Source organism: Procambarus clarkii, chromosome 63, assembly GCF_040958095.1.
Source record: "Procambarus clarkii isolate CNS0578487 chromosome 63, FALCON_Pclarkii_2.0, whole genome shotgun sequence".
Lineage (NCBI taxonomy): Eukaryota > Metazoa > Arthropoda > Malacostraca > Decapoda > Cambaridae > Procambarus > Procambarus clarkii.
In genome coordinates this window covers 27,638,556-27,661,119 of record NC_091212.1, presented here as the reverse complement: position 1 = coordinate 27,661,119, position 22,564 = coordinate 27,638,556, and the positions used below count along the sequence as shown (strand labels likewise).

Genomic DNA, 22,564 nt, shown 5'->3' with positions numbered 1-22,564 from the left:
ATCCATCCAGCCTAGCCCCCTTTCAAACTCTTGCAACTACCTGACCCCCCCCCCCCCCCAACTCTGCCATTTGCCTGCCAGCCAGCCAATTATCCATCCATCCACCTGCCTGCCCTGCCTACCAGCTAGGTATGCTGTCTACCCACCATCCATCTTTTTGCCCTCCCAAACATGACTAAAGAGTTAAGGACATTTTGATTCCTTCGTATTTAGTAGACCCTCTTGATTTAATGACCGAGGTATAACCCCATATGGGTCGTTAAATCTATTGGATACTGTGTATAGGTGTAATTTTAAATTTAAATGTATTAAACAAAATTAAACACAAAGCACAAAAAATAGATGTTTACCGAGAAGTCTAACTTTAGTAACAGACCACAGGCTGAATTATTTAATTATGAGGCTTTATTGAACATATATACATTTGTACGGTATATCTACTAGCCACAGTATCAGTTACCGACTCTCAAAGGTCAAGATTACTCAAATGCCCTAAAATATCCTTGTTCATAACATCTGACCTATGAGTCAAGATTGAGTAGAAGCTGAATATAAAAAAATTAGGCCTAAAACCAACCTTGGTACAAATTTTCAATAGTTTTCAAAAACAAAAATATACTTTTGTCCTTTCTAGTTCAGCCTATACAGTATAATATAAATCTGCAAACAATTTCAGTTTTAAGGGAAATTGGGGAAGAGAAATACAATCTTGGCATCATTTTTCCTATTCAAATTGTGATCTGTTTACATATTGACAGTACAAAAAAGTAGTAGAGTTGCGTCCTCCTGGTGAGGCGGGGTGAGGGGCAGTCTTCAGGGCGTTGCTCACCCCTCGCGCACTACACGTCTACATCAATGTACATTTCTACATCCGCCCACACTTTACAAGCAAATAAATTATTCTCTGTTTAAGTTTTAAGTTTTAATAAAAGAAAGGTCAATGGCAACAATATGCCTATCACTTGTGTTTTGTATTTTTTTTCTTTTTCAAATAAAACACATACTTCAGTAATAAACAAATATAACAACATGACATGTGAGAAACACACTACAAGTAACATCCATCCCTCAACACTACTCACATTTACACCAACAATGAGATCAATGTACAAAATGAAATAGACATGGTTTTAGGTCAACAGGGAGCGAGGTGGGGGAGAGGAGGGGTGGCGGCAGCAGCAGCAAAGGTGGAGGGTCGTTGTGGAGCTGGTTACTGCCACTCAATAGCACAGCCAAAACTCTCCTCCCCCTGGTCTTGGGCTCCCTGCTTCACTCTCACTACCAATGTTATAGCTGGGCAAAGTCCCATCCATATACAGATGCAGTCCAGGCCTCAGCCAGTTTATTTAAAGATGAGGCCTGATTATTATGTATACTGGTATGTTGTGTGTGCAACAGACAGATACAGAGATTGCTACAGAGTTACATTTCAAGTTATGGATAAAAAGAAAGAGCATGGAAGGGTGACGGGGGCAGTTGCCTGGCCACAAGGGGGTTTCCTGGCTTGTTAGCACAGAGGCTCTACAACTCCACTTGTTGCAAATGGCTTCCCAGATGGAGTCAACACCTAACACCAGTAACCAGAATGCACACAATAAGCTGTGTAAACACACTGGGTCAAGTGGAGGAGCCAAAATTGGCTCAAAATTTTTAACGTGCACACCATCCTGTGCACTCTATGTCGCATCACTGGTTTAAGTACACCGTGGATACATAGAGATTAATGTAGGTCCTTAACAATAAGGTCCATTGTGATTAGTACATCATATAGGATTAATAAATAATTACACCATCTCTACTTACATTACTTGTCTTTGTTAATAAACATCAAAATGAACTGGACTTTATCATGTTCCATACAAATCATGATGTCTTATAAATTGAAAGTGGAATAGATTTTTTTGCACTCGAAAGTAGGAAATTGATTTCTTATAAACATATTTTTCCAAGACCACTGCACTGTTCATTCACTGCAAAGCTAGTTCTATTACAGCACATAATAAAGCCGTATTTGTAGTCACTTTCTTACTACACGACTATTTTCCATAACTCCAAGAGTTGCAAAGAAAAAAGTAAAAACACTTTCACGAGCACAGAATCACGATTTCATTGCAACAAAGTTCTAGTCACTTGAGCTAATTTCATGAGTCTGACTCTTTCACTTTACTGTCTGTATCTTCCTCCACCTCAATCTTCCTTTGTAATTCATTGCTGGTAGCCATTAGGCATGCCATGGAGTCTTTCATATCATGGTAAATAATATTTTTAATCTGGAGTTTATCCTCATGATTAGTATGTGTATCACTTAGATGTCGGAATTCTTGTGTCAAGTGGAAGCAGTATGAAATGTTCTCCGGAGAAACAAAATCTTCTGCCACTTTCACACAGTTGTGCAAGTTACGAACCTGTAAGATAAAACATATTGGTAATGAGTGTGTGGCATAGCCTCTTCATCTGAAGAACGGCCTTGTATTCCTAGTATCATCTTTGTGTTCAAGCATTATTACCAACAGCTAATCAAAGTAGAATGTTTAGTACCAGAATAGAATCTACTCATACTTCAACAAACATATCCTGCATCAGAGCAAACCTCATTAAATTTTTTTTTTTTTTTTTACAGTGTCATAGCATAGTTTTATGACCATTCTTTACTAACAAAGACAAAGTGGACTTTCAAATCAAAGGTAGAAAATAACTAGTGCAGGCTGCAATAGAAGCACTATAAAAAAAAAATTATTTGAGTCTTTCGTAGCTTAGCTGAATTTTTTTTTTTTAATTAAAAAAATTAAACTAGCATGTAGAAAATTGCAGCCCCTAACCCTTGTCATTTAACCAAGTCAAATGATGAAGAGTATATCAACAATAAAAAGCTGAATACAAAAGCCAGAAGAACAATAAGATACCTGATGAGGAGCTCCTGCTGGAATGAAGAGTGAATCGCCAAGACATTGGATGATAGCATAGCCCTCGACTCCGTACTCTTTGTACAGTCTCTCTCGAAGAGGGCCATCGAGGTACCAAGCCTGGTCATGGATAGGATCATGGTGTGGTTCCAACTTATCCCCACGTTCTATGGCCACTTTATTGAGCAAATCACGAATTTTATCAGAATCACGAGCATGATAAATATGCCACAGAGCTCCAGGTACCTCCTCCTTTTCACGTACTCTCCGTCTGGTCAGGATATCGCAGCCTGCTTCATCTATGGCCTTGAATGCACCTGCATCAAAAGTAAGGTAAAGCATTCAGAAAATGTTGTAATGTCATAAAACACAACAAATGTTATCTCGGTGGAAGAATATTGCACAACTTAAGATGTATACATGCAGAATTATTCAGCAAATGAGCTATTAATTAGATATCACATTACCAAGACTGCCAAATAAATTGAAGGCATTACCAGTTTTGTCCTAATATTCAAGCAGTTTCTAGGAATATATATGCAGTATCAACAGTACAATTCATACAATATAAAATCTATTATTTTACTATATTGACTATTCATTCACTGTCTACTGAAGAACTGAAGAACTAAGTGCAAATGCACTTCCCACTGCATGAACACTTACGTCTATACACTCTTCACCTAAAATATATCTGCTTATGAGCTCAAATCGAAGTACAATACTGTACTGCTATTTGAGCTAGAAAAAATCTACAGTAATTCCTAATTTTTATAATAATTTGTTCATGTCCACAGAGGGTGACCAGGTTTCATTAGTGATATTCTTCAAGGGTTAACGAGCCATTACATACATTACCAACACATGGACTGTCATTTTATCATAATGTACAGGTAAAGTCTGCAGAACATTTAATGAGGAACTTTTTCATAAATGAATTTTGATATATTTTCTTTAAAATAAAATAAAGGCAAAACCATGCACACAACAGGTATTCACAATTTGCAATTGCAATTTAAAAAGCAAGAACTTACCCTTAATGTGATCTTCATAATCTGCATCTTTTGGAACTCCAACATAACACATGACATTTACAGCATCCGAGATATCCAAGTGTAGATTCGTGGAAGCTCTATTTGGATGAATTGCCGACCCATACGCAATATACATTTTGGGCCCCAGATCTGGTCGAACAAAACATTCTGGAAGGCGACCAGCTAGATTAAGACGTCCATTTCTTCTTGTATACTCCCCCATTGGTAAAACACTCATTAAATCTTCAAATCTCGAGGGTAGCATCTCAGCAAAGTCATCTCCTGGAGGCCAATCTTTAAGTTTTAGTACCATTGGCTGACCCTTCTCATCCTTGAGTCTTTTTCCATAATTCTCAAAGCCATCCCAAAACTTCTTCATAGGTTGATTGGGCACAATATTTCCAGTTAGACAATTTATCAAATCATTTTTAATATCACCAAAATCCTTTGAAAAGGACTGAGGTGTCCAAAGTTCGGGATTGAGCTTCTGTCCCACACCAGATATTAAAACGGGCTGACCTCGTTTCCATTGGTCTTGAAAGAGGGGAGTGTTGCCTGGAGCCAAAGGTTCTAATAAACGCAAAAGTTTCCCATCACACAACCAAGAATGTGCCACACCCGGATACAACATGCTGCTTTCAGTCTTTGTCATAATCCTGATTGGCAGTGGATCCCGACCACGGGGGCCGTAGTTGTACCTGTTAAGTAAACAATAATAATATTGTACTGATTTTTGTATAAATGCTACATTAATAAATGACTGAAAAGAAAACAATTTAGATATTTTATCTTGTAAGACTTTGGTATCTTAGATCCTCTAGGAAATTCAAGTAATTGAGGGAGGGGGCCATATGAATCTACATTATATCCCATTTGATGCTGAATTGAGGGAGCTCCCAATCATCTACTCAACAAAATGGATGGGAGGGTTTTGTTAGTGGACTTAACCTGCATACTCCCCTGGGCAAAGCCTGGAAATGCATAAACAAAATTATTGGTAAAAATAAATATTGGTAATAATAAATTTCATGTTGAGCAAGCAACATGATGAATGTGATTTTTCCATACACAGATTATGAATTGGATGCAGCCCTCTCCAGGGGCAGTAGCACTGCTCCTGGTGAGGACGGCATCACCTATGATATTCTAAGACTCCTACATCTGTGTACCCGGTAACCCATTATTAGAATTGTTTAATGCGAGTTATAACTGGGCAACAGTCATGGACCAGTCAGTCATGGACCAGCAGTCTCACAGTACCTGTGCCAAAGCCTGGCCAACCTGATGCCTTTCATCCCATCCCTCTGACCAGTTGCATGTGCAAACCCTTTGAGAGAATGGTGCTTAATAGAGTATTGTATAGAGTTAAAGAGCACATGTCACCTGACATCAATGGTTTCACATGGTAAAAGTGTTTCACAACCTTTCTCACTGTTCTTGAAGATAGAAGGCACAAGTACACAACATTTCTTGATTTAAAAAATGCCTTTGATATTGCTAATAGGAAAGTGATTATGTACGAATTAGCGAGAATGAATATAGGGGGACAATTATTACAATGGATACGGGGCTATTTTACCAACCGGAAGTCCTCTGCACTGTTCCAAGGCTACAAAATTGAAACCAAATTAATGCAATTAGGCATCCCACAAGGAGGAGTACCAAGTCCTACCTTGTTTAATGTTCTAATTAATGCCTTACTAAAATCAATCCCAACTAGTCCAACAAACATCACTATCAGCTATGCAGATAGTGATGTTTGTACATACTAGAACCCACCACAAAATGCAAATAATCTTAAATTGTATACAAGCAGCTTGTGAGAGCCTTGATCTTGTAATCAAAGCTGCTAAAACCAAGGTATTTAACAGACAAATTGGCAACCGCAAAAGTGGACCACGAAAACTTTAGATAACATACCAATAGACTATGTCTCCTCTTTCAAATACCTTGGTGTGTCTGTCCCTTGAACCTCAAGTGCAGTCAATAAGTTACATCAACAATGTAGAGACAGACTAAAGGCTTTCAGAACTGTAGTGGGATACAGCCCTAAATATGGTGTTAATATTAGAATAGCAAAAATGATGTACTTAGCATATATAAGGTCTCTGATAGACTATCATGCACCAGCTTTAGTCCTGCAAAATGGCAAAAGTATTGATAGACTGGAAAGAATGCAAAATGAAGTACTCAGAATTATACTTGGCTGTCCTATAACTACCAAAGTTCTCAATATGCGGAAAGAATTAAATACAATATACTTAGCATTCGAGATAGAATATTTGAAATAAATCTCATGATGGGACTAAAGCTTCTGCATGATAATAAAAACAACATTGTGTCAGTTGAACTGTTAGAACACATACGAAATGGAACCAACGAGTCAAAATGGATTCGAAGAACAGCCACTCATATTAAAATGATGGGACTGCATGATGTATATACAGATGAAAGAGTACAGCACTTCCTTCCACCCTGGCAGATAGTACCTTTTGACATCCTGACCCCTGCATACCCCATCAAGAAACTAATCACAAACAACCCTCATGTTCAGCTTGCTGCTAAATTAAGCACCATAAAACACATTCACAATATACAAGCTGAAAACAACATAACACAGACCATATACACTGATGGATCACTCAATACAGCTACAGGGAGGGCAGGAAGTGCTGTTATTGCTCATCAGCCCGATGATAACACAATTCAAAGGAATATACGAATTAGTAACTGGGCATCCACAATGTAAGCTAGAGTTGGTAGCACTCAAAATTATTGACAACACTGAAGTAGACAGCTTAATTATTTCCGACTCCCTTTCCTCACTATTGGCAATAAACAATTCGCAATCAAGTAATAATGTGCTTGTCTCAGAAGCCAGACATAGATATATAAGCATACTTAGCAACAGTGTAAATATAAAAATGTTATGGATTCCTTCTCACATTGGCCTGCAGGAACATGATAAAAGTTGACGCCCTTGCTAAGGTTGCAGTAAATAAAGACAGTACTGAACGGAATCTTGAGTAATCAAATAGGTCCCTTAAAAGTGTCATTAGACGAAAACTCCTTGATGGATTTGAAGAAAGTAGAACAGTGCAAATTGGAATCAGCAGGTTCATTGTTTATCACAATGAAATTTGTGAAGTAAAACATGTGTATGGGGCAAGTAACAAAGTCAGTAGACTTAGATGTCACAGATCGAATAAGACTTGGCTACAAGTATCTCTGGCAGTTTGGCTTGTATAGGGATCTAGATGAAGTAAAGTGTGAGGACAAAGACAGGGACACACTCAAACACGATATCTTGGATTGTAGTAAAATTGAGCCATTTAGAGATAAATCTAAGCTCATGCTGTATGATATGGCAACCTATCTTATTACCAAGGATAAAAATACCTGAAATCCTTGCGCTGTATCCATATTTCGCTCCCAGTAGATAAATGACATATGAGATTAATTAACTCAGTATTGTGAAGACTAATAATAAACAGCAGTTACCCCTATGACTGTAATATCTCCATTGTTCAAACAATTATGTATTAGCGATAACACTTACCATTAACCCTTAGACCGCACAATACATATATAGATGATTTGAGAAAGAAAACCGGAACTGTGCAATACATTAATAGTTGTTCAAGTGTCTAGCGCCTTGATTTAAACGCCCCACGTGGGATAGGGGCAGCTATAGTGCACCCATGACTGATAGTTGACAGATGCCACCAAGAAAAAAAATCGTGGCCCAACATTAACATTCCTGGGTGTGAGCTTCAGTACTGAGCGAGCCACCAAGGCTGACGCATGCAGCATGAGCTCACAGAACCGCTGTTCAGCTTGTGACCACATCGCCTAAAAATGTAAAAATATATATGTTCATGCTATTATATAGCAATGATAGTATTACAGAAGAAGACCCCCGACTGTGATAAAACTGACCAGGATTCTGATAATAGCAGGATTGTGGTGATATTTAGCGCTGTGCTCCATGGTGGGAGGAGTAATGTTGAGGGAGGGAGGGAGGTGGCATCGTCTTCTGTGTGTGGCCACCTTTTATTGACTGGACTTACCACACCAGCTTAGTGGTTCACTATGAACACAAATGTAGATACTTTATACATAACGTATGTATAGAGTGTAATAACAGCAATAGGAGTATGTTGGGGGCCGCCATTTTGGTGAGGGAGGTGCGTTGTCTGCGTGATATGTCTTGTTTACTGGTGGCCACTATGGTCTTTGGGAACCATGCTAGCTTATTTGTACAGGTATGGTGAATAAAACATGTAGATACTTATATATAATGTGTGTTTATAATATAATAACACAAGCAGTATTGTTGGAGGAGAAATATTAGTGCGTCTGGCCTTGAGGGCGGCCGCCACCAGCTGACTGTGTGAGTAGCTATGTCTTACTGCCTTTACTCACCATACAAGCTTAGATGTACAGTTATGGTGAACAAAACATGTAAATACTTATATATAACGTCTGTGTATAGTGAATAAATGCGAAAACAGTATCATGGGAGGAGAATGTGGGCGAGTGAGGTGTTGTTGAGGGAGGGAGTGGCAGCGAGTGGCTGGCTGGTATGTGGCGGTCACTCCTCGTTGCTTTTTGACTCACAATACCAAATTAGTGGTTTGTTATGGTGAGTAAAACATGCAGATATATACATATAACCTGTGTTATATAGTGTAATAACAGCAAAGCTATTTGTTTATTGTTTTATTAATTAACATAATTGAATCACTAATATGAATACAATAATTTTGAGTACAGCGATGGTTCACACATTATACACACTACTGAATACTATTACTGCAAAAAAAATATATATATATATTACTGCAAAAAATAAAGAAAAAAGAAAAAATCAGTCGGAGACATTGAAATAATTAGGTAATAATATCTTTGTGGCAACCCCCACCTGACAGCACGGGAGGAGCAGACCTTGTCTGGCGACTGGCTCTGTCAACACCTCTTTTTTTTGCCTGACTTCCCCACCCTAGTGCACCCAAAATATACCACCTACGATTTTTTTTTATTTTTCCCGTGATCTGGGAACATAAATGAACAAACACTTTTATAAGACGAGAGAATTTTGGGGATTTTTTTTTTTGTGCCTGTGGATGTTGAAGCCATTATGACCCTTAGCAGCCCAAGAGTTAATGTATAATGACTTACTGTAAATATATAGCTCTTGAAATAGAACATTCTCTGTAACTAGCCGACATGTAACTATAAGGTGTGAAGGATAGATGAAATTGTTTATGTAATAATCTAAGATGAGGTCTAATAAAGACCTTTTGTGCCCTCTGTAATGCTTTTGCACTAACGCTCACAGGATGAGTATGGGGTGCACAATAAACTAGCCACCTCCAGCAGCAACAATCAAATCCCAATCATCTGGAAAAAACATAACACTAATACTCAAGGGGGGACAAATAGAAAGCCCTTGACAACAATTTAACGCAGGAATGGGGGGGTCTCCAATTATGGCAACTGCTTAGTAGTTTACCCCTTGAAGCCACAACAATTTTCCAGCATCTTTCCTAGTACAGTATTATGAAATGGCATGAATGTTAATGATGTCCTAATCATCATACAGATTATTTTAGGATCAAATAGAAATAAAAAACAACAACTACTTTGAAACCCCCTAATAATGAAAGATGGTCAATCAAGTTCAAAGCCTTCAGAAAACCTACCAACAAAAACTTCCATAATTTTCATTCTCGTCACAATGCAATATGAAGAAAATGATCTGTGGTGATTTAAATCTTTCCCTAAACATTTACGAATAGTAACCAAGAATGTCCTAAATACATTATATAATTATGAAATACAGAATGAGCACAACCAAGACCAACTGTAACACTGTCAAACCAAAACCTGTACACTGTCAACAGGTGTACAGGTTCCCGAGCCTATTGGACTCTATCATATCTACACTTGAAACTGTATATGGAGTCAACCTCCACCACATCACTGCCTAATGCATTCCATTTGTCAACTACTCTGACACTAAAAAAAATTCTTTCTAATATCTATGTGGCTCATTTGGGCTCTCAATTTCCACCTGTGTCTCCTAGTGCATGTGCCCCTTGTGTTAATTAGCCTGTCTTTATCTACCTCTAACAATTTCCTTGAGAATCTTGAATGTGGTAATCATGTCCCCCCTAACTCTTCTGTCTTCCAGCGAAGTGAGGTTTAATTCCCTTAGCCACTCCTCGTAGCTCATACCTCTCAGCTCGGGTACTAGTCTGGTGGCAAACCTTTGAACCTTTTCCTGTTTGGTCTTATCCTTGACTAGATATGGACTCCATGCTGGGGCTGCATACTCCAGGATTGGCCTGACATATGTGGTATACAAAGTTCTGAATGATTCTTTACACAAGTTTCTGAATGCCGTTCTTATGTTGGCCAGTCTGGCATATGCCGCTGATGTTATCCTCTTGATATGGGCTGCAGGGGACAGGTCTGGCGTGATGTCAATCCCCAAGTCTTTTTCTCTCTCTGACTCTTGAAGAATTTCATCTCCCAGACGATACCTAGTATCTGGCCTCCTGCTCCCTACACCTATCTTCATTACTTCATTACATTACATTTGCTTGGATTAAACTAACAACCATTTGTTCGACCATTCCTTCAGCTTGTATAGGTCTTCTTGAAGCCTCAAGCAGTCCTCCTCTGTCTTAATCCTTCTCATAATTTTGGCATCGTCAGCAATCATTGAGATAAATGAATCTATACCCTCCGGGAGATCATTTACATATATCAGAAACAAAATAGGACCGAGTACAGAACCCTGTGGGACTCCACTCATGACTTCACGCCAATCTGAGGTCTCACCCCTCACCGTAACTCTCTGCTTCCTATTGCTTAGGTACTCCCTTATCCACTGGAACACCTTACCAGCTACACCTGCCTGTCTCTCCAGCTTATGTACCAGCCTCTTATGTGGTACTGTGTCAAAGGCTTTCCGACAATCCAAGAAAATGCAGTCTACCCAGCCTTCTCTTTCTTGCCTAATCTTATTTTTTTTTTTTTTTTTTGTGTGTGTGTGTGCGCGCGCAAGGGGGGGGGTTGTGCTATTTATTTTAATTAGCCTATATTTTAATGTCTTTTTAATGTTTTCGTCACTCTGTGATTTGAAATGAAAATGGTGGAGTTTGGAAACATTGACATTAACTTTACCTGAACATTTAGAAAAAAAAAAATGTGTCCTTAACAATTGCACTATGAAAGTTTTGCCAAAAACAAGTGCGCAGTGCAGGGTTTATTAAACTCGCCGGGCTCATCCTTATTTCATATTTCATTAATTTATCCATGAAATAAATAGAAGCTGCCTGGAATAGGCTAAGAGGCAACTCATATTTACATGCACAATATAAATAGGAAGCCATTAATATTTGCATCATTCATTTAAATAAGAGCTGCCATGTACGGCCATTAGGGCTTTTGAGGTTTCCTATTTTTTACTGATATATATACATTCAATTTGTTCAGTGCACAAAACAGACTACAAATGTAAACATTCCATCCAATTTCCACTTTTCAGTGTATTTTGCATCTAAATTAATCATTCTAAGAGGATTTTTTTGTTTTTCTTCTTTTTTGGGGGGGCATCTAAATTAATTGCTGCATGTTAGGTATTAAAACAATAAACAAAATTCCAACTTACTTTCTGACGAAATGTTTGAGCACTATCTGATTGTTGTCCTTCACATCCTCTTTACTAGAAGTATGTTCAATTACACTAGATATGATTTCATCCACAGTGTCCAATTTGGGCTTCTTTTTACTCTCCTTGCTGGGCTTTGTGCTGATCCCAGATTCTTCCTTCGTATTTCCATTTGGCTGTATTAATAGCTTCCGTAATGTGGAAAAGTTGCCCTCTTTCTCGTCAGAATCAGAATCTGAGTCAGAATCAGAACTCTGCAAAATAACAATGTGTTTATTAATTATGCACAAATTAATAAATTTGTAATGTAGGAAGGCTGATAGACAAGATATAATTAATATAAGAAGTAAAAACCTTTACAAATCAATTAGGGCAATTACAATTCTCACGTCTAATAAAATTTACGCTCTTTACGCTTTAATTTACGAGAGGGATGGGAAAAATATTGTACTTGAAAGACCACATTTATGAACATTCTTTCAAATATAAAACTACAATACAACAACAACATTAATAATAAATACAATAACAATAATAATAATAATAATAATAATAATAATAATAATAATAATAATAATAATAATAATAATAATAATAATAATAATAATAATAATAATAATAATAATAATAAATAATAATAATAATAGTGACATTCAGATTAAGGAGAACAGTGATGCAAAGAATCCTCACAACCCATAAAATTTAAGTTTGTGGAGAAACCCAAGAGGGTCAAAGCAGTTAAAATGTTACAATGATGTGCATGTTGTAATGATGCGAAGGTTACAATCAAAGTAGGACATTTGTTTGTGTATTCAGGCACCTAATAGCATCCGTAGAGCTGTTAATTTGAACGATTAACGATTCTTAACCTTAAGTGATCGGGTACTGCCAAGACCTAAAAGAATTCTCAAGAGAAGAGAGATCATACAAAATGTTCTAGGGGGCCATGTTTCTAATAAAGACTATGGACCAACAAACATTTAGAGAGTGGCTTTTAAATTTGTACAAGGTGGACTAAAAATACCTTACTATTGAAACTATTATAACTTGACTCTTAATAATAAAAATGCATGTAGTAAACAATTTGTTTCTCTTGGAAATTATGCATTTGTTAAAAATTACTTCCTGCCTGTTTATATTGAATATTACAAATAAATTCCAAAGGAATTAAAACAGCAGCTGATGATTAGATCCAAACTCGGGTTTGTTTATGAAAACCTTATGGTAATACTGTACGAAGAATATAAGAAATGGATTTGATGAGGAGTACTTATTAATTTTATTTTCAAATGCATATGTGGTATTACATTAAAATGTACCCTCTAGAGTAATGAGATAAACTTCACAAACGATGAGTAGCATGGATTTAGAGGGGGAAAGTCATGCTCGATCAATATACACCAAGCATTTGATGCCATTCCTCACAAAATACTGATGTACAAGATCGAGGAGCAGGGATAGCTGGAGAAACTGAACTAGGTGTTACACATACCAAAGCTAAAAGATAAAAGAAAAAGAGGTGATATGATCAGTGTATAAAATAGTATTGTACTATACCAGGAATCGACATTTACATAGAATACTTGAAATTGCAACATCAAGTTTAATGGGGTCATAAATTCAAATTTAGGAAACAAAGCTACCAAAAAAAAGTTAGAAAGTTCACTTTTGCAAGCAGAGTGGTAGATGGCTGGAACAAGCGAGGTGGTGGTGGGTGCCAAAATTATCGGGAGTGTCTGAGCATTACAGAACAGAGTACTGGGAAGATGGTATACCACAAGTGCCACCACCTGGATAGGACATTTAGGAGCATAGCTCTTATCCTGAAACTACGCTTAGGTTTCCAGGATGCACTGGAAGACCTTCCAGACAGGAAACAAAGGGTCATAATCTGAAAGGTGCCGATATAGAATCGCCTACCAGAGGGAGTGAGCCTTTATATGTCAGTGTTTGCAGAAGATGCAAAACTAATGAATTAAAAACCAAAGACCTTAATAAGCTGCAAAAGTTGGAACAAAAATAATTGCTAAATATTCAGCCCCAACAAGAGGAAGAAAAATTACAGGAATCAGAAAAAAGAAAGAGGACTTGGGAATGAATATAATTCCAACACCCCCTAACAAAAGACACACAAACAGGATAACAGCAGCAGCATATAGGAAAGTTGACACACATAAGAACAGAATTTAAAAAGCTAAACGAGAACTCTTCAAAGACAATTTACACGACCTACGTGGCTTCTGCACCTCGTGAGGCACGAGAAGACTAGGGCCATACGAGGACAGGGTAATGGACCTAAATCTAACAGAATAAAGGAAATAGAAAAGATAGACAAGGACACTCATCATGGAAAGAAAATACATGAGAGCATCAGTGGAAGCAGGAAACACAATCATATCACAGAACTAAGGAAATACTTGCACCCTGTATGGGTGGTCAGCAACTTTAATATGCCGAAAGGACAAACTGTCAAAGTTACTTCCATCCACAACTTACAGAACAGATACTAAACAAGGTTTATTAGGCTCAATAATGTTATAAGTTCATGTGTGTATAACAAACTATTTACTAACTGGCCTTTAAGCCTTCCCATTTAACATGAACATCTCATTGCCTTAGTGTCTTAGTTAACTCAATTAATATATTCAATTGATTCGGTGATTTGCTACCCATTATTATTGACCAAGACATTATGGACATTAAAAACAAAATTGCAAAATTAAAAGATCATGTGTTAATCCCGGGATAACGTGGTTATTGTCGTGTGTTGATTTTAGTTAATATCAGTTCATTTTTATAGAATGTACGTATTATAACCATATATAGATAATGTATACTGATGTACTGGAATTAACCAAGACTCACAAATAAATAGTACTGAACTATAGTTCTTAATTGTTTACTATGTGATAAAGTTATTGTGTACTGTACTTGCAATTATCATAAAATTTCAATTTGGTCTTTCTCACCAGTGTTTGTTTCTGGACAACATTCCCCGAGAGAATTGGAGCAAAGGAGTGGGATGCAAGACACGTCCTTTGATCTGTGCTAGGAACAAACTTACATGAAATACAGGTGAACACATTAAAATGAGTACTGCATATAGACCTGCAATCACTCTTTTAGTCAATTATGTGTACATAAGTATTTGATCCACACACTGCATAAACTGAAGTGAAACCTCCAACAAACATCAGAGCCCTCACCCCCTATACGATAAGGAAAATTATGTAGCAATGTGACCATAGACTCCACTCACCCCCCTCTCAATATGTATGAAAAGACATACACAGCCAAAGCTCAACCCCCAAAAGCACAACTAGGTGAGTACTTGGATGTTTGTGCTTTTCTTTGTATTTTCATTCATTTTTTCTTGCATGTAAGAAAAACACTAAAAAGAGGACACTAAAAAAAGGGGACACTAAAAAGCCTCGAAATCATCTCAAGATAACCTCAAGATAACCTCAAGATGTACAGTAAATGAGCCATTTTATGAAGGGTTTTTTTATCGCAAAAGCAGATAGCCGTTCCTTGAGGGGCTACGAAATAGAAAGGCATACCTTACAAATCACACCAAGTTCTATGACAAGATTGACCAGACTCGGCACGAGAATCATAGTTTGATTACATCTTTCTAGACTGCCCGGAAGTCTTAAAAGACTGTCCTCCCACACTAAAGACAAACAAAGAGTTAGAAAAACAAGCTGTGTAACAGGAGATATTTGAGAAGATGTTAAGTAATGCTTAAATACTCGAGTATTTGACACGTAGGAAACAGAGGACTGAGTGAAGAGAGAAAGTCAAGATGTTGGTAAGTGACAAGTCCCACCAAGCATGTTATTCCATTCACTATGTTTCTGATTTGTAAATTTCTTCAAAGGAAACTAAATTTAACAGGCATAATAACGCCAGGAAAGAGCTCCAAAAGCAATTTCAGTAAAATGCACCATGTTGGCAATATCAGCATTCCAGCATTTAGTCACCTAAAAAGTGTTCAAGTTTCCATTCATTGTTATACACAAGGAATGAGTACAGCAATGCCACTCCACTGCCGTATGGAGGCAGACTTCATATACAGTTTCAAATGTAAATATGATAGAGCTCAAGAAGCTAAAGAATCTCTACACCAGTAGATTGACAGTTAAGAGGCGGGACCAAAGAGCCGAAGCTCAACCCCCACCCCGCAAGCACAACTGGGCGAGTATAACTAGGCGAGTACTAGCAACCAATAGGTTGTATACCAACTGGCAAATTCACTATCTGTAGTTCAAGCTATGAACCTATTAGAATACTTTGTTAGCAATAAGAAGCTTATGTGAAACCCTGTTCACAACCAAGATTTTTATACCAAGGAGAATTCTTTCGATAAAACTATCCAGCCCATAACATTTTAATAGAATACCAAACAACTATGTGATGTGATCACATGAAACCAGTTAAGGCTGCCATGTTGTAAAACATATTAACTGATGTTCTCAATGATCATGATAGCAATAATCCATCTAGCTTCACTACAATTTCATATATAAAAGGTACCTACTATATGATAAATCATTTACTCACCTCACTCTCACGTTTGTCACTGGATAACGCAACATCAGCAAAGAAGTTAAGAGGGGAGTTGGACATCTCTTCATCTTTGCTATTAACCTTCTCTGTCTTCTCCTGCTTTATAATTCCATTAAATAGTTCTGTCTTAGGTTCTTTCTTAATGTCCTTGAGCAGATCTTTGTTCACACCATTGACTTTCTTCTTGTCATCTTGAGGTGCTTGGTCTTTGTACTTTTTAGCCTCTGTACAATCACAATACTGAGGGATGCCCCACTGATTCCGCACCTCGTGCACTTTCCTACCCAGATCAAGGAGTGCATTACCAGATATAATCTGCGTAAGCATTAGTTTATCCTGTTCATGAGGAAGTCTAGAAGCACACAATAGCCATGAGTATTCATCACGATCTTTTCCCCCTTCATCCCACACTTTAACTGTTCCATTCTTTCGACCCTTATAACAGTCTATGCAAACCACAAAGCCACATTTACTGCATGCCCAATGGATGTTAAATAACGTCGTTTCACACACATCGCACATTTCACGAACTCCCTGCACAACTCGTTTCCATGCCACTACAGTATCTGCAAAAAAATTAATTCATAAGTACTCCTGCTGCAAATTGGTGAAAAATACTCATACAACATTAATATTAATAACAATGTTTCTGTATCAAAGGCAATTGTAAAAAAAGGAGAGAAGAGATCCTGAGCTGGAATATCTTGGGATGCGAATAGGGTAATGTAAGGAGTACAGATTGGTGTAACAAGTACAGGCAAGAGGTTAGTGTTAAGAGGATGGAGAAAAAATGAAAGCCAAAAGAGATAAGAGGTGGTGATTGATACTACAAGAAGGTCGTAGGGAAAAGTAAGAAATTATATAATCAAAATGTACTGGTGTGGGAGGGGAAAGTGGGGATTGGAACCAAGATTTCACTACATATATACACCCAATTTGGAAACAAATCAGTGAAATTAATCAGCTAAAATTAAATACTGTATGGTTATATTATACAAATTCTAAGTAAAAATCCATAATTTTTTAGTCATTCTGCACATCAGAAATAAGCATTTCATCTGACCAATTTCTCATAACAATTTATGACTAGACCATTATGTTTTAAAAATCTTTAACCACACATTACTGTATTGTACTATATTTCCACTTCCCTTTCCCTCATGCCACCCCATACTAAGACTGTGGGAAACATTCTAACGGGAATCAATAGGTGAATGAATAAATGTATTTGTTAAGAAATTAGAAATGTCTATTAAAACTAGTATGGTCATGAATATAAAATTTACATCTGGTATATGGTGCATTTTATGATACATACTCTTCAGGGTTGAAATATTGTTTGTTGCCGACAACTGGGAGCATTCCATAGCAACAGATTTGTACATTTAAAGTACAGTTATACTTATTTACTTTTAAAGATACAGATCAAGGTCTTAATTTCCCCACCCACATTACTTGCATCACCACATACAAGCGTTCAAAGTTTCAAGCCACTGCACGAAGGCATTTTCCAGATTTTGCACCAAACATTTTTTTAAGGTAAAATAAAATCCTGTGAAATCATAACATATAAGAAACCTGGGAAAAAACTCATAGGGAGAATGTAAAGTAGTAAAGTATTGTAAAGTCACTAGTGATAAGTATCATAACACCAAAATCAGCTCTCCTGCATCCACCATCAGATTAGGGATTTGCAAAGTACCGAATGTGTTAGTGACCAAGAATCTATGGTTCTCAACAGAACTGCAGATGCCAAGACATACACAGTACATCATCACTATATCTTATTTTTAACAACATTAAGTACTGTGCAGCCTAAAACTAGTAGCTAAAGAATGCAGTGACCACAAACAAAATTCTGGCACCATGAAAAATGGTCGTTGCCACTAAACACAAATATTAATCTAACTTTTGCTGAAATATTAATCTAACTTTTGCTGAAGGTTAATAAACATAGCTCAACTTATAAACAAGTCAAAGCCAGGTGGGTATGGGCAGAATTCTGTGCCTTAACAAGACCACAGGCCAAATCCTTTTATGATGGGATGCTTATCAATTATCGCTTATCCTATGGCAAGAAAGGGGCGGCTCCACAAGCCACAATCAACTGCCCCGAGTTAGCAGGACATACAAATTGCAATTAGAACCACTATATGAACACTGATCCAGGAGCATGGTATGGAATGCATGCAAAAGCCATAAGGAGGCCAAGTATGTCTCCAAAGACTACATAAGGGACCCATATCCATCCAAACAATCAATCTGTTCGTTTAGAAATATCTCAGTTTTGGTGGACAACAGAGGAGAAAACAGTGATCACAGAAATCAAAACACACGATCCAAATTTACAACTAGGTGTAAGCAAACAACTTTACAGACATTGTGGAGAAACAATTCTGAAATCTTGTATCTGTATATACAAGATGAGGATATAAGATTGATGAACATGACAAGGAATTGCCAATGACATTCATAAAACCCTCAGAGGGACTAGTGGTGGTCTGACTATCGATACTGCTATGTACTAGTTAGGAGAAAGATTACAGGGTATTTTCTGCAAATAGATTGATCAAATTGGTGGAAATATAGGTGGGTCTCAGGAGGAGAATGGCGATGAACTCCATTCATCGAGTTCAATAAGGCTGAATGAGTCCAGCCTTAATTTAGTTTTTCTCTGCCTTATAGCAGTCAAAGTGTGCTTTTTATATATACATACGGTGTATAAATATGCACAAATGGCATTTTATCATTTGTGGTAATAAATTATTTGCTATAAAAAAATGGTATCAATGCAACTGCAGAGAGCTCTGGTGCAACAAGCTATACATGCAGCCAACCAGTTCAGACCTAAAAAAGAAACAGGTTTATGGGGTAAAATGCATGGCAAGCACTTGGGTGTCACATCCACAGTGGATAACTTTGTTATTCTTCCCACTTTGGATCAGAAAATGAGCGTCATAATCCACTAGACAGCTGGTTCAAGTCATTTGCACCCTACTCCTCTGCTCCCCTACCTAGGATATTATTCTCAAGAAAAACAGGCCTGCCAAACTGCCTGCATCATAAGTATCATTGTTTTTTAAACAAAACATGGAACATTTAATGACATTTATAAAATTCATTTAAATAGTAATTAAGCTGATACAACTTTCAATAGTAAACCTTAATTATAAAAACATTACACATCCTTTAACAATATGATAAAAATCCAGAGATAGATTATTAGAAGAGAGAATGATGCAGAAAAAAAGTCAAGTAAGGTGGAGAAATTAAGTGTCAAAAAAGAAAAGTTTTGCATCAGAGTTAACTGATGCCAAAACAATTATTGCCCAAAAATCATGGTGCTTTATTATAAATCTCAGTCATGGGAATAACAATATTTACATAAGTTACCAAAGTATTGATTTTATTGTTTATTCAATATACAAATGCATTTTCTTGAATTGATAAAATAAACTTACCATCACCCATGTGGAGAGCCATTGCTTCTTTCTCTTGTTCTACCAAGTCACAAAACTGGTCACCAACATGGGTCAACAGGAACTTGCTGGTATCAACATCCAGATCATTTGGAGGCCTATCAATGTCTGGCACCCACAGCTTGAGATCTTCTCCATATGCATCCTTAATGGGATCAGAAAAGCCAGCAACTGCTAGCTGTCCATTTTTGGTGTAGCGAAGGCGACGGAAGGCATAAAAACGGCAAAATATATTGGGCATTTTCTTGTTTCTCTGGTGCGCAGTCCAACGACACTCACGACATTTGGGCAGTTTGGGAGCCACCTCATAACATGATCCATCTTGCAAGAAGCTCTCCCCTGTTTTCTTTAACTGAGATACGGGAGGTTTCTGCAGAGGATCATTTTGTGGGGGCTCCTCTTTGGATTTTTTTGGCTTTGGACCATCTTCCTTGTCCTTTTCTTGTTTAGATTTTGGCTTTCTTCCTCTCTTTTTAGGTTCAGAATCTGGCTTTGAAGGTAAACGTCCAGAATTCTTTATAGTTGTTTCACTAGCATCACTATCTTTTTCACTGTCACTATTACTATCACTACCCCTCTTCATCTTTTTTAATTTTCTTTTTCCTTTACCTCTTTTAGATTTTTGTGTGGTACTTCCTTCAGAGTCGGTCGAGCTCGAGTCGCCCTCTTTTATATCTTGACTATGCCCATTAGGTATGCTATTCACAACTTTTGGCTTACGTGCAATAGTTTTAGATTCAGTTTTAACAGTTGTAATGGTGGTTGTAGTTGGTTTTGAGGATGCAGTTGTAGTACTGGCCGGAGGTGGTGTTGCTACTCTAGTTGAAAGACCCGCCGAAGCAGAGGTAGGGGGAAGAGCATCCGGCGTATTTTCATGTCTCTGGAGCCAGGCCTTTTTAAGCTTGTGCACATATCCACCTACTGGACCTGGACTACTACTCTTCTCGGGTTCAGGTACTTTATTTGTTCCGGGAGAAGAAGAATTTTCTGTACGTTGCAACGTTGGGGTAGTGGCAGGGGGAGGCTGACTGGGCGGACGCGAAGCTGGGCTTGCCACACGTGACAAATTTGCTGACACAGCAGTGTTTTCCACTGTAGTAATAGTAGTGGCAGCAGTTGGGTACAGAGGACTAGGTTCCGATACCCGAGATAATAATGGCTGATTATTAGTCGTTTCAAACTTGGCTTTCTTGGGGTCCTGTGGAGTGGGTGTTTGGGTTCTTCTTTTGCTAGGAGATGCAGTGTCTTCACGAGTACCTAAGTCAAGTGGTTGTGTTTGTGTTGGCTGTGGAGAAGGATGTGGGGTAATGTGAGGGGTTGCAAGATGTGGAGATGTGGCTGCAGGCATTCTTACAGGAGGAGGACCTGGGGCCACTACATGTTTATGGTGTGGAGAAGGTACTGTGGGCGGATAGATACGAGCATCATATGGAACTCTATCCATTTGAGGCCTCTGTTCATGGGAAGGCATTGGAGGCCTGGATTCACTAAGAGATCCTCTTCCTGAATGAGCAGGTGGAGGACACGTGACTGGAGCTTTACTTGTTAAAGGAACAGGTTGAGTCGGTCTTGAATCAACGCGACAAACAGGAGTACCCGTGGTAATGCCAGGTTTCCCATATATTTGGGGAGGAGGTGAGCTAACCTTGGACTTTGCAGAGACGGAGGAAACATGAATTGGATTGGGAACCAGCCCAGCAGCAATAAGATTAGAAGAATATGTTGTGGGTGGTGGCCTGGTCCCTGGAGGAAAATAACGATCAGGATGGGCTGGTGAAGGGGAAGAATGTGGAGATGACTGTGGCTGCCTGGCTTTCGTCAACTCCACACTATGAGGCAAAGACGGTGGATGGTGCGAGGTGTTGCTTCTGTGTAGGGATGGAGATGGATCATGTGATTTGTACGCTGAGCCAGGTGGGTATGGACTAGATCTTTCAGGGGGACGTTGCTTAGGACTTACAGAATGTGGTGGAGCTTTCTCATACTTCACTTCTGGCTGTATGATAACAGATGTTTTATCCCTTGGATCATGATACTGTGAGTAGGGTACCCTTTCAGACGTATGTTGAAGCTTCGCTTCTTTAGGAAGGTAGTTTGATGGGTAGTTGCCAAGATTGAAGCTTGGTTCTGCAAGTTTAGGCAAACCTGCAGGAGCTGTGGGCTTTTCCACGGGAGGTTTAGATAAGTGAGCTGGTGGGGGATAACGCATTTTGATTTGAGGTTCCCTTCCTCTATCAGAATCTCGAAAATATCTGTATATGCTATCATGAACCATTTTTTCAGGTTCTTGAGCACGACGTATAGCTTCTTCCTGTCGTTGCTGTTGCTGCTGCTCTAAAAGACGACGCTCATCTATACTGTCCATGCGCTCGGTTTTGACCATTCCAGTCAGCTGATTCCAACCACCCACCTTCTGAAAAAAATGAGGATTTAATAATCATTAATAATACATCCCTTCATAAACCAAATTAAAACTATCACTGCAAATTACTGTAGGGAAAATATAAATATATAAATGTTATTAAATATGATAAAAGGGTTAGATCAACGATTATAGAACAAATTTTCTCTATTTCTCGAGTTCTTTGTGAGGACTTGAGAAGGCACTTTAAAAATTAATTGTCCAAAACTCCTTTTACAGTTTTATATGACCCGACACGAAGTGATGTGCATCGTTGAGCCTGTCAAATTTTTCAAGGGCAGGTGAGGTAAAATGTATACAAGCTAACTTGAGCAACCAAATATATAACCAAGAAGCATGGGGTGAAGTGAGGTATTGTAAGGACCAATTGGCCTCTTGTAATTTCCTTACTTATGGTTTTATGAAGGGTGGAGCAGTCTGCTGGATATTCTGTCTTTCTTGAAGATGGAAGAATGTACCAGAGTGTAAACTTGCTG

General features: G+C 38.1%; 1 protein-coding gene across 1 annotated transcript; it reads right to left on the bottom strand.

The window, feature by feature from the left end:
* Positions 1-709: 709 nt before the first annotated feature.
* Kdm3 (Lysine demethylase 3) lies at positions 710-22,552 on the bottom strand. The gene is made up of 6 exons (XM_069308822.1): positions 19,649-22,552; positions 16,182-16,753; positions 11,619-11,872; positions 3,938-4,635; positions 2,904-3,220; positions 710-2,405 (listed from the first exon to the last, which is right to left on the bottom strand). Exons 1-6 carry the CDS (start codon positions 22,047-22,049, stop codon positions 2,142-2,144), a joined length of 4,506 nt encoding a protein of 1,501 aa, XP_069164923.1. The 5' UTR covers positions 22,050-22,552; the 3' UTR covers positions 710-2,141.
* Positions 22,553-22,564: the final 12 nt, after the last annotated feature.